General features: G+C 43.7%; 1 protein-coding gene across 11 annotated transcripts in view; it reads right to left on the bottom strand.

The window, feature by feature from the left end:
* The window catches only part of MYCBP2 (MYC binding protein 2), a 149,717-nt gene that overhangs the window by 79,483 nt on the left and 51,266 nt on the right, over window positions 1-18,968 (bottom strand). For all 11 annotated transcript variants that reach the window (XM_053384624.1, XM_053384612.1, XM_053384616.1 and 8 more), the window contains 14 exons: window positions 10,935-11,054; window positions 9,323-9,404; window positions 7,901-8,018; window positions 6,165-6,369; window positions 5,829-5,982; window positions 5,238-5,410; window positions 4,225-4,350; window positions 4,004-4,131; window positions 3,606-3,697; window positions 3,355-3,489; window positions 3,187-3,270; window positions 1,502-1,598; window positions 800-992; window positions 119-393 (listed from right to left, as the gene is read on the bottom strand). In XM_053384624.1, coding sequence (XP_053240599.1) covers window positions 119-393; window positions 800-992; window positions 1,502-1,598; window positions 3,187-3,270; window positions 3,355-3,489; window positions 3,606-3,697; window positions 4,004-4,131; window positions 4,225-4,350; window positions 5,238-5,410; window positions 5,829-5,982; window positions 6,165-6,369; window positions 7,901-8,018; window positions 9,323-9,404; window positions 10,935-11,054 — 1,982 coding nt within the window. The remainder of the gene's footprint in view (window positions 1-118; window positions 394-799; window positions 993-1,501; window positions 1,599-3,186; window positions 3,271-3,354; window positions 3,490-3,605; window positions 3,698-4,003; window positions 4,132-4,224; window positions 4,351-5,237; window positions 5,411-5,828; window positions 5,983-6,164; window positions 6,370-7,900; window positions 8,019-9,322; window positions 9,405-10,934; window positions 11,055-18,968) is intronic.

Raw genomic sequence — 18,968 nt, 5'->3', positions numbered from 1 at the left:
CCGAAATGTTTCATCTTTTGGTCAAGGCTGCTGTGTCTGTTTGAAAGGTTAATGTCAATGTTTCACAATACTGCTTTTGAACTGTTTAAAAAAAATATGTACAAAGACTTTTCCGTACCTGATCTAAACAATTTAGCAAGTCACAAAGGCAAGCCCATTGTAGAGCTGGTGTCGGGTAGAATGAGTGAAAGCAGGCTGTGAAGGTGTTATGGCACTCCTGAAGAACAGCTTCTAGAAGATTCAGCGGCTGAGTGAGGTATCCTTGGGGGTCGTTGTCCAACTTGATCATACAGTGATCTACTCCTTCAGATAAAATTTTTCTTAGTAAGGTTCTAGTCTTCCCAATGCAGTCTGCCAGCTTGCTAGTTTCTTCAACAACGGCTTTCGTAGTAGCTGGAAAGCGAAAGACAAGTTACTAACAAAATGGCAGACAATAATCCAATCAGATAATTTGACTCTCCTTCCTTGGGATGTTTTTAAGCAGAGATTGGATGATGGTTATGTATGATCTAGATGAGATTCTTGCATTTCAGGGAACTGGACTAGATAAGCCCAGAATCCTTTGCAACTCTACAATTTGATGGTGCTACGATTCTATGACTTCAGTTCACCGAAGAAGAAAAAGGCATAGTGAATATTAAGTCTCCAAATAACATCTACTGAAAATGGGTTTCCATTTCCTCAGACCAGTAACTAGATTTTAAATTTGCTTTATTTTGTGGTGGGTTTATTTTGCTCTAAATGTTCCCTTGAAAACTTGGGTTTCATGAACTTAAGATATTTGAACTTAGTATATTACCTGACACAGGGTATATCTCACACGTATAGACACGCAGCAGCCTCAAGCAACAAGTACCAACGAATCGCAGCCTTTCTAAATCCAAAAGGGTAGCTGTATACTGGAACCCTTTCAATCCTCGAAGCTCCTCTACTCCCAACACTAAGGTTGTCCAGCTCCAATGAAGAATGCTCAATAGTGATTCAAAACACTCCTGTTTCAAGACAAGTTGTGGAAGAAGAAAGGTGACCAAACCCAAAAAGAGACCCCAACAACCTTCAGATTAAAGAGATTTCCAGCCCTATTTCTTGACTAATGCCAGTGTCCTCAGCAAACTGCTAACAACGAAGCATGAAAATCTCTACACGCCCACCAGTAGAAATAACGATTGCTGGGAGGAGAGGTCCCAGGACAAGGTAGAAAAAATTCAAAATCCACCCACCCACCCATTAGAATGCTCAATTAGTGGAAACAAATGTAGCATCTAACAGGATACCCGAGAGTCTGACTCAGACAACATATGATGAAGGATCCTGATGGATAAATAACCTCACTAATTCAGGATGACATTAACCATTGCATTGGACACAACAGTTTTGTGCAGGTATGGCATGTTGAAAGCAGCATTAATTTAAAATATGCTTTAGCCTACATTCTATTAACCAATTTTAGATGAACAAACTAGGATGACCCTTGTATGCAACACACTTGACAGATACTTACCACTGAGACAGTTCTTGCGAAAGAGCGCTTTAAAATGTGCACAGGCTCACTCGTTTGCTGTTTTCCTTTTGAGGCACTGCCATCGCTCGTTGGCAGCCTGAAAGCAAAAAAAGGGTGGGGGAATTATAATCCCACACTTCTTTACTCTAGATACTAGAGTATAGAAGTAGAATTTATAAACATTTGCACACGCTGTCAATTCATATGGTAAAACTGGAGAATGCACTAAATGTGGTCTTTCAAAGAATTATCAAGCAGTCTTGATCCTGAAGATATACATTCTGTCCAATACTTCACTTTCCTATTTCACATACGTTTTCTGCTAGGCTACAAGACAAGAGAAAATGAGAAAGTTGGAAAGCCCTGTTCTATGAGTGGATCCTAGCAGTTCTTAGGATCTAAGCTCTTGATGACTGCACACTCTATTCTTTCTCTTTTTGGAGGGTCAAAGCCCTACTGTAGATTAAATCAGCCAGCTGCAAGGTCTTCTGGCATAAAAAGAGATTTATGTCCTTCTAACTGCAGGCTGTGTTCCCTCAAGCTGCTCCCAGGATCAAGGGAACCTGCTAGAATAGTATTATGTTTAAAGTAAGGGGATACAGCTGCAGGTGGCTGGGGCAACTAGAAGAAATCTAGTGCAGTCCTATGTGAGATCTACTATAATTAGTCCTCCAAAGGTGTCCAGAGCAGAAAACATATTAATATTAATAATAAATCAAAACTTCTATTAAAGTTTAGAACTCCTAAAAAGCAATCCCCCCCTCTCATACTATTAATTTCAGGACTTCCAGGGACAAAATTTCAGCCATCAAATGCCTGGGTAAACAGGCATGTTTTTAAATTTCTCCTAAAAGTTACTAGTGACGGAGACTGACTCACCTCATTAAGGAGGGTATGTCACAAATTGGGGGCTGCCACCAAGAAGACCCTGTCACAACTAACCAGGCAACCCAGTTTAATAGGTTCATCTCATCCAGGGATAACCAGATATAAATCCTATATAGCAATAATGCTCACTAGGTACATTTGGGATAGTCGCCATTGCTCAGGTTAAACTAATGAAAAAGTTGTAAGAGTGGAAAAATTGGGATATTCCTATACATGTCACTCCAAACTTTTTGTAGGAAGGGTGAAATACAAACGAAATAAAAGAAAGGCTGAATGACCACTGCATCTTCACTGTACAGAAAAGGTTAAAGGTAAAGGTAAAGGGACCCCTGACCATTAGATCCAGTCGTGACCAACTCTGGGGTTGCGGCGCTCATCTCACTTTATTGGCCGAGGGAGCTGGTGTTTGTCCGCAGACAGCTTCCGGGTCATGTGGCCAGCATGACAAAGCCGCTTCTGGCGAACCAGAGCAGCGAACGGAAACGCCGTTTACCTCCCACCTATTTATCTACTTGCAGTTTGTCGTGCTTTCGAACTGCTAGGTTGGCAGGAGCTGGGACCGAGCAACGAGAGCTCACACCGTCGCAGGGATTCGAACCGCCGACCTTCTGATCGGCAAGCCCTAGGCTCTGTGGTTTAACCCACAGCGCCACCTGTGTCCCTACAGAAAAGGTTACAAAACTGCAATAGCGACTATCGTAACAAGATGTTTCAGTGAACGCTGTATTAAACAGTCCCCCCTCCAAATGACATCTATCACTGTTTCAAAAGGGACCAATTTTTTAAAAAAGCATTACCTGTACAGCAACTGGGGAATCTGACCGGCATTAACATCTGTACCATTATTCGATTTCTTTGAACTCTTAAACTGGAAGACGACACTGAAGAAGAAACGTTATTCAAACACCAGTTACATGGCTTCTTCTGAACCTCAAAACAAAACATCCAAGAAAGAAAATATTTACCCATCATCCGTAGTAATAGATGCTTGTCCATGGGACCCGCAATCACTGCTAGGGCCAGATACTCGTGCCCAGGCTACATACCACCAACCAGCTTGCAAAAGAACTGGTTCATCAAACATCATTGCATACTTTTCCCTGAGAAAAAGACACAGATAGAAATCTAACGTTATCGTTAAGCGTTTCACAACAAAATGAACTTTATGCGCATTATCTGTTCATCCTGCTTAAGGACAGCTCTTCCGCCATTTTACCTTGCAGCACAATCATACGCCAAGACATCCGTTTCAGCAAGAAGGTCACCATCTGTCTCATGATCGCCTCCATCCGGACCCAATTCAAACAACTGAAAAGAGAAGCCTTTAAGAGTTTTACTTTCCTGCCTTATTAGTATGTCATTCTACCCCACCCCACCCCCGAAAAAATGTGTTGTGTTGAAGGGTGGTATGAAACATAAAACGCATGTATTTATTTACTGCAAGTTTTCTCTTGTTTTCAAATTTAGTCTTCTTCCCAGGAAAGCTGTTTCCCTTTGGTTCCAAAAAATCTAGAGCTCTTTTTTTAACCTCTTTCTCCCTTCCTATACCTGATCAGTGTAATGCTATATCCTAAACTCAGATTTAAACATGCTCCAAAACAAACTTTTTCTTACCTTTATTTTGGCAGTATATTCACCCCTGCCACCAAAGAGGCCAAGTCCACCAAGTAAGATGTCAGTATCAGCACAAAAGCGGATGGCTTCTACTGAGTGGGCTGAGTAACCCCAACCCCCTCCATGACCTAAAGGGAGAAGGAAAAGGTAAGTTTTTGCACCATCAACTTCATGCACTACATACAGGAAGGAAAATCTGTATTTGATACATAGATAGATACTTTCAAATCTGTTGACAATGCTATAGTCTTCTTTGGAATACACTTTCATTACAGCTTGTGTTTCTTCTTCTGTATTTGTCACGCCCATTTTTAAGTCCTGCATAGCAGCCAATGTATCAAGACAACCTAAAAACGACAGAGAAAAATGAACTGAGCACATTCTGGTAGAAGGACTAGTGTCTGTAAGAAATTAGATCAAGCTATACTAATTGACCACACCAGACCTCCAATTAATTCTGACCAGTACTGCTACTATAGGAAACAAAATCATATGAGGTTTAGAAACGAATGTCTGGAACAGATCTGCAGATGAATTGGAAATAACTCCCAAATGTGACTGGTGGTAACCCAGATTAGGCTCGAGTTTATTTACATTAGACTGGAAGTTATCTGTAACAATGTTTAGAAGAATGTAACTCTCCTGCCTTCTCTTCTCACACCTCCTAAATTTGCTCCAGGGGGTTCCCCTGGAGCAGATTTAGGTAGGCAAGGAAGTTGCATAGCACAGCTTAAATTTGTATTATACAATGAATTAACTGAATACTACCCATTCGTTTTAGCAAGGGTACTGAAGCTACCATAGTGCACCCTTCCTGTTGCCATCTTTTCAATAAATTATCTCAGAGTAAAAATGCTCTTATTACCAAGCAGAAGTAATTCTTCCCAAATTCTAAACTAGGATTACCAATTTATAAATGTCTTGTTTTGCTAATCTCTGTTAGATTAAATGATGATTAGACGCTTTCAAAGTAGCTTTACAAAGTGCACGGGTTAACAGCTTGCAAGAATCTACACAGAAGGCAGATTAACTTAGACAGGAAATAGGCTTAGTGTTTGAAACCTAAGAGAACATGGATTAACTGAAGTGCTACCATTCGAAGTCTTCAGGTAAATAACGCCTTTAAGTGTAAACTACTAAAGCACCAGGACAAGTGAAGAACACTTTTATAGAAGTTAATAAAAACCGCATTTCATCAACTTAATTTCAGCTATTTGAGGTCAACTATTCATACCTAGAATGTGCAAAGCCGCATGTGACCTTGTTGTAAGAGCTTTGGACCCCGTTGGAAGAGCCAGTTCTGGGCTTAGAATACTGCAGCGGGATTGCATGTCAGGGGCCGAGGGAAGTCTGGAATCAGCTACAACTGCATTGTAACTCCACAGTTCTCTTGTATTGGGTCGAAACCTGACCAAAAGAAGATGTTTCAAATGTAAAGCAAGAACGATGCAGCAGTCATCTTTTCATGCCATTACTATTAAAGTATAATTGATCCAAACAATGATTTTCACCCATTTTTTCACTGCCGTGGTGCCAGCTACATTTAAGCAACAGCCCCCAACCCCAATGCCATTTCTAGACACATATATCAGAGTATATACTAATATAATGGTCAAGCGTCTATACTTCCTCTATAACATTGCTGGCTAAGAACCTATTTCCAAAACATTAAGTGGAAGGAAGCCAAGATTCTCCACCTAAGAACAGAAGGAACTAGCTGAAGCCACAAGTGGAATAAAGTTCAATGTGCACTAGACCATCCTTCATGAGCTCTCTCAAACCCAGATAACTATGTTCCCAGCAGCTATCTTCAGCCAACATTTACCTCCAAACAACGTCATAAACAGGATCTAGACATACACCAAATCCTTGAAGGTCCTCCTGCTCAGAATCATTAAATGTTTTGCAACTTCCGTCAACTTTATTTATTAAGAGACACTTAAATGGAGGAGGCTCTGATATGCTCGCAGGAACCAAGCCTGGGAAAAAACAAGAATTCATGTACTTAGTCCTCGTTCATTCTCTCAAATGGCAATAACATAGAGAGGTGAAAACATATTTATTATGCTTTGAGGAAGCCAATACATCAGCAAACACAAACAGGTTGACCTCAATTTCATTACTTCCTTTCAGTTACAACAAAAGAGCAAATGAACCTTGCCTATTATGTGTCTGCTAGCAAAGATTTCTGATGTAGCAAGCACATGAGAGTTAATGAGAGCTTCATCGATGCGAAGAAAAGTCTGGTCACCACTTGCTCCAATCCAAGTTGCTTTGCGTCCGTACTTTGATCCTATGTTAGGCATGGGTGCTGGTTTTGCATTCCAGTAAGGAATATCCAAAATGGGCCTCCCAAGTTGCCCTTTCTAAAGATGTGAATTAGAAAATGACAATGGTTAGAAATGCAAACATTTCACGAACGAGCATTATCAAGCATCGTCAGTGTTGGAAACATAAATATGCGGCACTGTGAGGTGCCAGGGTGCGCAAATCCTATACTGGCACCTGGCCCATTAAGCAGGCCCTGATCTACACCAGCAGGCAATGACTCCTGAGGAGGCCATATCTGGACACTGCCTGAAGACTCCATTGGTGGGTAAAGGGCGGGGCTCTCTCCATCAGCTGCCTGATGGCACCGAAAGAGTCCAATTGCTACACCTTTGGCAGAAGGGAAGGGAAAAAAGGAGGGTATGAAAAGCTTCTGAGAGAGGGGAGAGGAAGGGAAGGCGGCCAGTGGAGACACTGGGAATAGACTGGGCAAGGTGGATGCCTAAATAAGACAACTCTAAAGAGATTCCAGAAAGGTGTTCCGTGTTGTAATTTCTTCAGCATGTCCATCTCTCCTTTCCCTAATAGTCCATTCTTTTTGGGAGTAAGCCCCAAAAAGAATGGACTATTAGGGAAAGGAGAGATGGACATGCTAAAGAAATCACAACACTGAAATAGCCGTGAGAAAAAGAGGTCTGCTAAAGGATTTGGTGCTGGGAAGAATCTGTGCCTAAGGGGCAGCGGATAATGTGGAGCAACATTTCTGGACTCAAGCTTGATATACATCTGAGAAGATGTAAGCTGGTGCCTTGTTTTGACCCCCAGGCTTGGTGTAACCCATGGAAGGCATAGAGCTGCCCCCCCCTTACAACAAATATTATGTATCTCAATAAGCATGTAATGTCATGGTTTTACCGTTGGACTGTGAGCTCAGTTTGTAAAAAGCACCACTTGAACAGGTTATTTGGGGATTGGTTCAGATTGGCCCCAAAGCAACTCATTTAAGTTCAATGGATTTAGATCGCTGTCTCCACCAAGAAGCACACAGCCACTCATGACCCCTCCTGCCCATTCTCATCCTAACCTGGCCGCAGCAGAATCTATGCTGGTGCTTCCATTTGGAACTATGGAGTTCCCCTATGGTTTCTGGTGGGCCTGGACCCTGCATTCCAACCTCTAGGGCTGCGCACGGCCCTCCCAATACAATTCATCTCTGCTATCCCAGTCAGGTACATTTTGGTGGGAAAGGGAAGGAAGTAGTATGAGCTGAATGGAATCATGCTGAACCAAACACATCATAAGCTGGGTCTGCACTTCAGTAGGATTTGGACATGGCTCATAAAGAGCATGAGATGAGGCTTGAAACTGGAGAAATCTCTTCAATTCACAAGTGGCATCAATCAATAAATGAAAAAAGCTTATTTGGAAAAGCAAAGGATTATTATTATTATTTAGTCTCCCCATCCTGATACATAGCAGAACAAAGGGGGGGGGAGATATATAATAAACCAGCAGACACACAAAAATCAATCTTTAAAGCAGGCAAAAATACATACATATGAACTTTCACCAGTTAATAATCTTTAAGGTGTTTCCAATATGAAAATGTAATTTTAACAAAAATCTTACCGAGAAGCTTCCAAATGTGAAGACTTGTCCATCCATTAACAGAATACCTGTATGATTGCTGCCTGCAGTAACTTGTGTGCTAGGTCCTGGAAGTGCCTGTACTAGAGTAGGGCATCCCCTAAGTTGGAACAAAGCAAGTGCATCTTTTATTATGTATACATTTATCTTCTATCAAAAAATATAGTCCTTATGTATTTTACATGATATCAGTGAATGAAGCTGAAGTGGTACAATTAAATAGAAAATGTTTAAATGCTAAAGAACATTTGACAGTTAAATTGTGAGGATAAAGAAACCATTAGAAACATTAGAATAGTGAATAGTGCTCATAAATATAGGGCAGAATTGCACAATTTGGTAGTATGAATGGTTATTTAAATATCCCTGCAATGCTACTACCCCCTCTTCCAACCTACCCACTATTTAACTCTTTTTCTCTGCCATTTGGATTGTTTAACTGGTTATACTTTTCTGCTGTTTTGTTTCTTGTCTGAAACACTAAAAAACAAATACTCGCTCCATTTGTATGTTTTACAATAGAGATGTTATTAGACTCCAAATCCCATGTTCAATAGCCAAGGATGATGGAATCTGGAGTCTAGTAACATCTGGAGCGCTACAGGTGACATAAACCACACTTACTACGTGCAAGTGAATTGTGCCTGTTTCACTACTCTTGTTTCATGGGACCACACTCAGTAAACTAAGAACAAACTTTGGCTACAGATTTACACACAGTAAGCAGTGGTTTATGGCTTACCATGACATGAAAATGTGGCCACCGTCACACTTTTGTCTCATAAATCTAATCCATACCATGATGTATTTACTTTCCATTAACAATATTTGCCATATTGAACCCTAAATATAGTTTACATGTAGATACAAGTGAGATATGTATGCATATACATGTCTCTTGCAGACCTGTTTTTTGTTGTCTGTTGTAGAGAGGTATATATTCTTTAGAACATCCACATTTCTTGCTAAGGCTTTACAAATTCGTGTAATAAAACTTAAAGGGAGAATGGGAAATGATTTATTCTGTAAAGGTCGGGGAGGAGAAATGTAAACCACCATTATTAGCAGTAACCTTGTTATTACTACTTTTATGTGTGTCATGGCTGCTTGCTAAACACAATAAATTGAACTGAACTGAACATAGTTTACATGTGGATATTGGTGAGATATATATGCATATACACACCCATACACAAATCAGAGTGTGTCTATCACTCACACAAAAGCATCAAATATTAAAGGCTAGATGTGATAACATTATATCGCTTTGCTCTCATGGGGGAAATTCCTATTACCTTCAAAAGCATTTGAGTCAGCGTAGGGAAAATGCAAAACTGAAAGTATTCTGCAGACAGAATAAAGATGCAACAATTTCATATTTAAAACACGTTTATAGTCACATACCTGGAATTAACGTCTCCATGTCCAAGCTGCCCATGCTGCCCATATCCAAATGTGTAAACATCGCCATTCTCCATCAGAACAACTAAAGGGTTAAAATACGGGGCTTTAGAAGTTTGCACTTTCTACAAGTCTGCCCAGTATGAAATATTTCCAATGTATCCAGTAAAAACAAGAATGGGGTGCTTTCTTGATTTTTCCGCATTTGATGCAGAAATCTTTTGGATGACATATAATTTTGCAAATTAAAAAGTTCACTGAAGAACAGTTGGATAAACGTTAGCATGAATGAACAGTATGTTACTTCTAAAACAGGGGTGAGGATCCAGAATCCCACTGGCCAGATACAACCCCTGGGTCTCTCCATCTGGTCAACTGCATCCCCTCCATGGCACAGCCCCTGGCAGGTTTAGGCTTAGCAAAAGCTTTATTGGAGTTTTTTCCCCAAAATCTAATAGAGGGGCGAAAGGGGCATGGCCAGGGTAACTGCAGCTGGGTGCCCTCCTCATGAACTCCAACGGCCTCATCTAAAACAGATCCCCTCCAGGCATTTGGGCTTGACAACAACTATTGGTAGCAATGAAGACTATTGCTTGAGGGAGGGGGGAATGACACATACAATCTCCGAGAAGACTCCCCTCCCCCGTCAGCAGTTAGGTTTGAAAAACAGCAAAAATGCTTTTTAAAAATCTAACTACTAAGGTGGGAGGGACGCAGGTGGCGCTGTGGGTTAAATCACAGAGCCCAAGACTTGCCGATCAGAAAGTCGGCGGTTCAAATCCCCACGACGAGGTTCCCGTTGCTCGGTCCCTGCTCCTGCCAACCTAGCAGTTCAAAAGCACCTCAAAGTGCAAGTAGATCAATAGGTACCGCTCTGGCGGGAAGGTAAACGGCGTTTCCGTGCACTGCTCTGGTTCGCCAGAAGTGGCTTAGTCATGCTGGCCACATGACCCGGAAGCTGTACGCCAGCTCCCTCGGCCAATAAAGCGAGATGAGCGCCGCAACCCCAGAGTCGGTCACGACTGGACCTAATGGTCAGGGGTCCCTTTACCTTTACTAAGGTGGGAGGAGTGAAAGCACGTATGTGTGCACTGCATGCGTCTTGTGTACACATGCGAGTCTTCACATGCTACATGGATTAGTGGGTGTGGCATCCATGCTGTGTGTATTAGTGTTTATGTGATAAGGCAATGCCCACTTGGGCTTTGTCCACTTTTGTTTTACCCTCCACTCCCACCCCCCAAACTGCTGGCATGTGGCATCCAGAGGGCTGATCAAGGATAAGGATGGGGAACTAAAACTCCCATTGTTTCCCTACTTATTGGCCATGCTTGCTGGGACTGATGTGAGTTGGAAGTACAATAATTAGGGGGCCATAGGTTCCCATCCTTGGCCAAGAGGGAATGCTTTCATAAGGTCAATGAAGTTCCCACACCCCTATTCTAGAGGCATCAAGTATCATTTTAAGGACTGAAATGTGCATCTCGTTTATTTAATGTAAGTACATATACCATGAGCTACCAAAGCTTTCTGAGGAAGCTATGATCGATTGAAACTCTTACAACTAACATTGGAAAAATGAAGTCAACATGACACAAATGTTTCTGTTATCTACCTGAATGGTGAAATCCACAGCTAACTTGTACTGCTCGGAGTTCACAGTCAAAGCGGACTGCCCCAGGTGGGTAGGTTGTGATTTTGCTGGCATCCTTCTCACTCCTGTCTCCACTTCCATCTACAAACATAATGCGCAATTATACCCCATACCATTCCTCAATAAGTGGAAGGAGCAGTGAGCAATAGCATAACAACTAAAAGGATTAAGCAGTGCAGGTGAAAGGTTGGGGCGCAGGGGTTATTACAGTAATAGATATCAGTATTGGTGACTATGAAAAATCAGAAGAGAATAACTGTCAGTTCTTCAGTGGTAAACTGATATTCTTCTAAAACAAGACTTTTAAATGTTACAGGGAACATTCAGCAAGTTCAGCAAAATCCATATTACTTAATTCAGTAATGTTAAAGGCAAAAAAACCCCCAAAACTTCCTAACATATATTTGAAGAAATTAGGAACTTCAGAATCACAATTTGTATGTAAATTGATAATGTTGCAAAATGGTATGTTGTTTAAAAATTGGATGGATACATAAAACTGTTGCTTGTGTTTAACGGATGCTGCAATCAAAATGCAAGAGTATGTGAGAAGCTGTTTTGCTTTCTTTTCAAATATGTAGCAATTACACCACCATGCCCAGTTCACACACGCAAAATAAAAATAACGCTTGATTTAAACAAGCAAGCAGTGGCTGCTGTTGAGATAAATATTGAAACCTGAGTTTTGTAATGGCCACACTAATCCAGCTGCATTACGAAGAAGGGTGAGAGTCATTCCAAAGAAATGTAGCATCGTAACTAACAGGATAGTATTATTATTCAGTGTATGTTATGTTCACATTTCAAGGGCAGCATACAAGGAGTGCTTCTGTCAGCACAAGGACCTTCAACTGAGTTAAAGAACTTCCACCTTCTTCTTTCCCCATGTGCCCCCTAGAGATTCTGTGGTTCCCCCAACCCTCTAGAGTGGTTTTGCAGGGGGGACAAGAGGGGAACTTCCATTTAAGCAGAAATCATTGTGCCAGCATAAGCACTTAGTTAGATACCACCAGTTAGTTTTGATTAATTCATCTATTTACAACAGAATTAAAATAGCCCCTACGAACAAAAAAAGGGCACCCTTAATCTCAGCTCCACAAATTAAAGTTGGCCACCACTCAGCTAAAGATTCAATGATTAAACCAATTAAAGAATGCAATCCTAGTAATTAGGCCTGCAATGCAATTAAAGGGATCTTGATCAATTAATCAAAGGAGCATTGCACATCAATTACATGGGTATACATTTTCGTTTGACTAAAACAGTAGTTTAGATGGGGGAGGGGAATACTTTTTGTCAAGTTCTGCTTTTCAATTGTTTTAAAAATAGGTACTTTTCTGAGTATGGCAAAATGAAAGAAAAACAAACAGGGCCATATGCAGTCATCGAAGGATCAAGAGTGATTTTTATCAAATGTATGGAGTGGAGTGGAAACTGCAACAGATTTCAGCAATGTTTCCCATAAATCTAAGAAACCTGAGGCTTGCCAAGGTCATGGGATAGGGCTTTGAAGCCATAACCTATGGCCCTGGTTGATATCCCTTCCTCCTTTCCATCCTAATCTCCATCTTTTGTCGTGACTTCCATGTCAGCAGATAAGCAGAGGTTTCTACAAAACAGAACATGCGAGAAAACATTTGCTAGCACACAAATTTATATAATCCAATGCTTTTTTTTCCTAAAAAAATGTTGAGGGGTACTCTCATCTTCCTACTCATATTGAAATACTGCCGCTCAATGTGGCCAAACTTAGATTCACAAACTGTTCAGGGGTATGCATACCCCCCCAAAAAAAGCACTGATATAATCTATCCCATGAATGGAAAATGGGATTCCAGCTAAAAGACTGGAACTTTCTGGCACAGAACACACACGACTCTCAATGAACAATCCATTAATACCAACATTCCAAATTCAAGCAACTAAACTTGAATTCTATGTTTAAAAGGGCCAGTTAGCATGCTCTCAGAAGCCTATGAAAGGAAAGGTGACCATCTGAAAGATGAAAGCAAGTAGAAATCGCTGCAAACATCGAGTTGTGAAAGCTAGGAGAAAGCTGTATGAAGAAAAAGGCAGGAAGGTGTTCAGCACCTTAAATTTGTAAAATCCCATTGCTGCTACTTGCAACAGTAATTCCCCCCGCCCCAAGGGCAAAAAAAGACAGAAATACCAGAGAGTGGGCACTGCAGGCTAACTAACTTTTCAGGGGAGATGAAATCAAGTACAGCGAGACCAAAGCACAGTGAAAAGGCCTCACAACTGATCATGCACAACCAAGATCCGTGTTAATTTAGAGCTAGGAAATTCAACGTTTTCTGGACTGAACTGCACTAAAAAGTCTGTGTGAGAGAAAAAGTCAGACGTTCAAACTGGGTCTTCAAAACTTGAAGGTTTCTAAAGCACACTTCGTACCTATATTTTGTTCAGTGTAAAAAATATTTGATGCACCTGGCCATTGACAACTATTTTCTCCAGGTTTGCAAAACTGTATTTGCAGGGTGAAGGGCAAGGCAAGGGATGGTCAGCTGGTGGACAGAAAGGAAGGCAGAAATAGGGGAGGGAGAATGTAGTTTAAATCCTGACCTCAGTAATGAACCTGCTGGATGGGCACAACAGAGATCTCAGAATCCAGTTTTGAGGATAAAACTGGATAAACTCACATATATTGTGCCAATGCAATAAATAAATAAATACATCAGCTTTAGCAACCCTGGCAGAAAAGGATCCTGCTGTATTTTAAGACACAAAACTTCAAATTCATGCATTAACCTACAGAAACTGAAATCCAGTTTGCTTCAGAGATGTATCCTTGACCTTCAGCTAAACCTATATAACTATGCCAGCTATATCCTACAGTAAATGGTTTGCTGTTTTAAGTACTACTAAATCTGTACCTATATCTCAACACTAAATTCTTACTTTTTACAGTCTGCAACAATGGTTTGGTCTTAACAACACTTCTTGTTGTTGTTTAGTCATGTCCGACTCTTCGTGACCCCATGGACTAGAGCACACGAGCACTTAGTAAGTGCAAAAGTCACATATTGAGGACACATAATACGGGATGAGAATAGCCACTATACAAAGCACTGCCTGTGGTTGACAGCGTAGGAATTGGCAGTTTTCTCTGGATTCAAAAAAGCCCACTTTCATTGCATTGCAGTACCTTCCAGCCATCAGCCACCTAGAACAGGGCGGGCCAGTGCGTGGCCCTCAATGCCTTTTTTAGAGGCCCTCAGCAACATTTGAAGCCCCTCCCCCAGCCCTGGCACTACCTTCCCAAAGTCAGGTAAGCAAGGCACTGGGCACTGGGAAGGAGGCTTGAGGGCTCCTAAAGTACTCCTGCCTCCTTCTTCCCAAAGCCTAGTTAGTGCTTTCCCCATCTGACCATCAGTCCATCATGATCAATCTTATCGATACTGCTGCTCCCCAGCGTTACAGGAAGGAGTTATCCGCAATACTAAGGACTAAACCTGGAAACTTCTGCATGCAAGCCATGTGAATTATTCTCTGAACTATGGCTGCTCTGCAATTCAATTGCTTAAAGTTGAGTCAAACCAGATATATAAAGTAACATATTTATTGATAAAATAGATTTCTGGAAGGACAAACTGACTAATCAAAGTTGCCTTTCCAAGCACAGCTTATACTTATGAAATGTGTTAAGCACAAAACCACGTTTTATTTAAAAAAAGTTTATAATTTTAAAATTGTGCTCTTTGTATTTTATATTACAGCCAAGTTAACAACCTGTCAGGGAACTGCCATCTGAGACGCAGGAGGTGAAGGGGCTCACGGAGGGTGAGAGAGACCATTCAGCTGAGGAGGGGACCAGCAGGGGGAGAAGTGGAGTTCCAAGGGAAAGTGAGTCGGAGGGAGGGCTCAGAGACACTTCAAGCGAGAACAGTGGGGAGGTTTCAGGACCTCCTGTAGGGACACCCACTCCTCGCCGGAAACTGTCACGCCGAGAGTCCAGAAGACGCGTTTCCGTTAAGGAGCTTTTATGCTGGAAGAAGTTCCGTAAACGCCCACTGTCCGATTCAACGAGCAACTGATGGAGCCATGCTTAAGGAGCTCCGTCACAGACAGAGGTTTGTGGACTTAGCCAAACTCTGAGGGCCTAGGATTTTACGCACAAGCAGCTCACCATCCCATCACAGCAATCGGACAGTCCCTGAAAGCAGCTTGTGCACAGAGGCATCATGAGCAACCCAGCCGGAGCCGGGGGAGCAGGAGGAGCTGGAGAGGGTCCAAGCCTGGAAGAAAGGTACAGGGTGTTGGAAGTCCAGCTAGCACTGCAAACGGCGAGGCTAGAGGAAAGGAGGGCGCAGGATGCAGAAAAGGCAAAAGGCGCTACACTAGCAAGAAAGATGCCAGGTTTGGTGCAGAAGTTTGGGGGGGACCCCAGGAACTACCAAGCCTTTAGGACAGAGATGCAGTATGCTCTCGAACTGCAGTTTAACGACTTTCCCGACGAGGCATCGCGAGTGGCGTTTGTGATTGGCCATCTTGAAGGGGGGGCGAGAGACTGGGTTAGACCCCTGATGGCAGGGAATAGTGAAATGCTGAAGGACACGAGGAAGTTTTTTCGCGCCATGGATTTGATGTTTTCCAGCGAGATTGAACAGGGACTGGTGCGCAGACAATTGATGGCTTGCAAACAGGGTAGCCGATCGGTTCGTGAGTACTGGACTGAGTTTACAATGTTGATACATAAATTAGGGTGGGACCTATCGGCGGAACCCATTCAAATGCTCTTTGAAGAGGGGCTTTCTTCGGCGGTGAAAGACGAACTTTCCCGAGCGCCCAGGGCGGAGTCTATGGACCAGCTGACCAAATCAGCGCTGACCATTGGAGCGCGCCAGGAGGCAAGAGCCTTGGAGAAGCGGGAGGGGAAAGGAGAGCGTTGGAGGGATTTCCGCATTCCAGAGATTCCAGAGCCGAGTTTCACGCCAGGAGAGCCGATGGAAGTTGGAACAGCGCGCGCGCGCGCAGTTTCAAATCCCAGTGAAGGGAGGAAGAAGGAGGAAAAGAGCGCCAAGAAATGTTATCTGTGCCAGCAACCAGGTCACTTTGCCAGAGTCTGCCCGCAAAGAAAGGAATGGCAAGGGATGGCGGGAGCTGTTGGGGGGAAGGAGGAGGGAGTACAGGAGCCAGTAAAAGCCAACGCCTGGCTGCCACCGTCAGGGCACTGCAGCCAGGCCAAGGAGCAGTAAAAGTGCCCACTCCGGAACCTCCAAGACCAGCCCTAGTAATAGAGGTGTTGCTAGAGCTGGCAAACGGATACCCACTAAAGACAAAGGCGCTGTTGGACTCAGGCAGCTCCTGTAATTTTATGAGTAAGGAGTTTGCAGCCAAACACCAGATACAGATACTCCCTTTAAGCAACCCCCTGCAGGTGACCACGATCGATGGGAGGGAGCTGTTGGGAGGAGAAGTTAGCCTACAGACCGTCCCAATGGTTATGAGGGTGGCCAGGCACACCGAAAGGATAGCGTTCAATGTGGCCACCCTGGGAGGGGCTCCCGTCATTTTGGGAATGAGCTGGCTAGCGTTGCATGACCCGCTAGTGGGCTGGCATCAGAGAGTGGTCTCCTTTGGGTCAGCACATTGCCTGGAACACTGCAGAGAAGGAAAGGTGCCAGAAGGGGCAAAAGCCTTTCTAGCAGGGACGGAAGTGGCGGACAAAGGGAAGGTGCCCAAACAATACGCTGACCTGAGCAAGGTCTTCAGCGAAAGGGAAGCAGATAAACTACCACCGCATAGAGACTTTGCCAAATTAACCTGGTCCCTGGGGCCCAGCTCCCCGTGGGCAAGCTGTACGCCATGTCAGACAGGGAAATGCAGGAGTTAAGGGAGTTTATTGATAAAAACCTGAAGAGGGGCTTCATCAGAGAGTCCAGAGCGGTGGGGGGGAGCCCAGTGTTTTTTGTGGACAAAAAAAACACGGATAAACCCAGGCTTGTAGTGGACTACCGGCGGCTAAATGCCGTGTCAGAACCAGTGACTTTCCCCATGCCCAGGATTGATGACATTTTGACCAGGGTGAGGAAGGGAAAGATATTCACGAAACTGGACCTGAGAGGGGCATACAACCTGATACAAATAAGGAAAGGGGATGAATGGAAAACCACCATGTTCACCCCTTTGGGGGCTTTTGAATATCTCGTTATGCCATTCGGATTGCAATCAGGCTCCGCCTGTTTTCAATCGCTCATGAACCATGTCCTGGGACCTTTGCTTTACAAGAATTGCGTGGCCTTCCTCGATGACGTGCTGATATATTCAGAGAATGAGGAGCAGCATGTAAAGGATGTCAGGGAAGTGCTGAGCCAGCTGCAAGCAAACCAGCTGTGGGTGAAATTGGAGAAGTGTCAGTTTCACACCAAGGAGGTGGACTTCCTGGGGTACCGCTTATCAGACAAGGGATTAGCCATGGATCCAGGCAAGGTCCAGGCGGTGCTGGAATGGAAGACACCGAAAACGAAAAAGGATGTGCAAAGGTTCTTAGGGTTTGGGAACTTTTACCGTAAATTCATCAAGAACTTTGCCCACTTAACGGCTCCCATCACGGACTGTCTAAGCAGCAAGAAGAAATTCGTTTGGACGGCAGAGGCGGAGCAAGCATTTGAGGAATTGAAAAGGGCATTCGCTTCGGAAGAACAGCTCCTGCATGTGGATTTACAAAAACCCATGAGAGTGGAAACTGATGCCTCAGACCGGGCGGTGGGGGCGGTGCTGCTTCAGCCAGGGAGCAATAAGTCGGAATGGAGACCGTGTGCCTTCTTTTCGCGTAAGCTGAACAAATCCGAGAGGAACTACACCGTATATGACCGAGAACTACTCGCCATTCACGAAGCGTTCCGGAGATGGAGACATTTACTAATTGGCGCACAGCATAAGGTGCAAGTGTGTACGGACCACAAGAATTTGGAGTATTGGAGAACGGCACGAGTGCTCAACCAACGACAAGTGAGGTGGGCCCAGGAGTTCTCCAAATTCCATTTTGAAATCTGCTATGTGCCAGGTCCAGAAAACATTAGAGCGGACGCTCTCTCACGCAAACCAGAATATTTGGAGGGGGAGGGAGCGCCTGAAGAGAGACATATTATCCCAGAGGACCACTGGGTGTGTGGGGCGGCCTGGGTGGGGCAAAGAGAACTGGTAGAGGGAACGGTAAATGATGAATACGCCCAGGATAAGCTCAGAGGTTTAAGGAGAGAGGGAGAAGACCCCGGAGGTTTTGAAGAAAGAAACGGGCCATTGTATTACAAAGGGGCACTATATATACCCGAAGGGGAATTGAGGGGGAGAGTACTCAAACAGCTGCACGACAACCCCACAGCGGGGCATTTTGGGCAACACAAGACCATGTGGTTGGTGACCAGGGAGTTTTGGTGGCCCAAGGTGAGGGAGGATGTACGGGAGTATGTGAGAAGGTGTGACCAATGCCAGAGAGCCAAAGGAGAAAGGCGGGCGCCAGCGGGGTTATTAGAACCGTTACCCACACCAGAACGACCGTGGGAGGCGGTATCGATAGATTTTATGACTGATCTGCCCAAATCCCAGGGGAAAACCGCCATACTAGTCGTAGTAGACCTGTTAACTAAGATGGGTCACTTTGTAGCTTGCTCACATGCAGTCACGGCGGAAGAGACAGCGAAATTGTTTGTAGAACATATTTTTAGGCTGCATGGCGCCCCCTTGAGGCTGGTCTCCGACAGAGGGAAACAGTTCACGTCCAGATTCTGGAGGAAACTTATGAGCTTGTTGCACGTAGAGGTCAACTTTTCGACTGCCAGGCACCCTGAGACCAATGGGCAGGCGGAGAGGGCAAACGGTATCCTCCAACAATACCTGAGGTGTTATGTCAATGACAGAGAGAAGGATTGGGTCGAAAAGTTGGCGCTAGCGGAATTTGCTTACAATAATGCAGAGAATGTGTCCACCGGGATGAGCCCCTTTTTGGCTAATTATGGGTGCCACCCCAGGGCG

This window comes from Podarcis raffonei, chromosome 4, assembly GCF_027172205.1.
Source record: "Podarcis raffonei isolate rPodRaf1 chromosome 4, rPodRaf1.pri, whole genome shotgun sequence".
Lineage (NCBI taxonomy): Eukaryota > Metazoa > Chordata > Lepidosauria > Squamata > Lacertidae > Podarcis > Podarcis raffonei.
The sequence above is the reverse complement of the archived record's forward strand: the minus strand, read 5'-3'. Positions and strand labels throughout refer to the sequence as shown.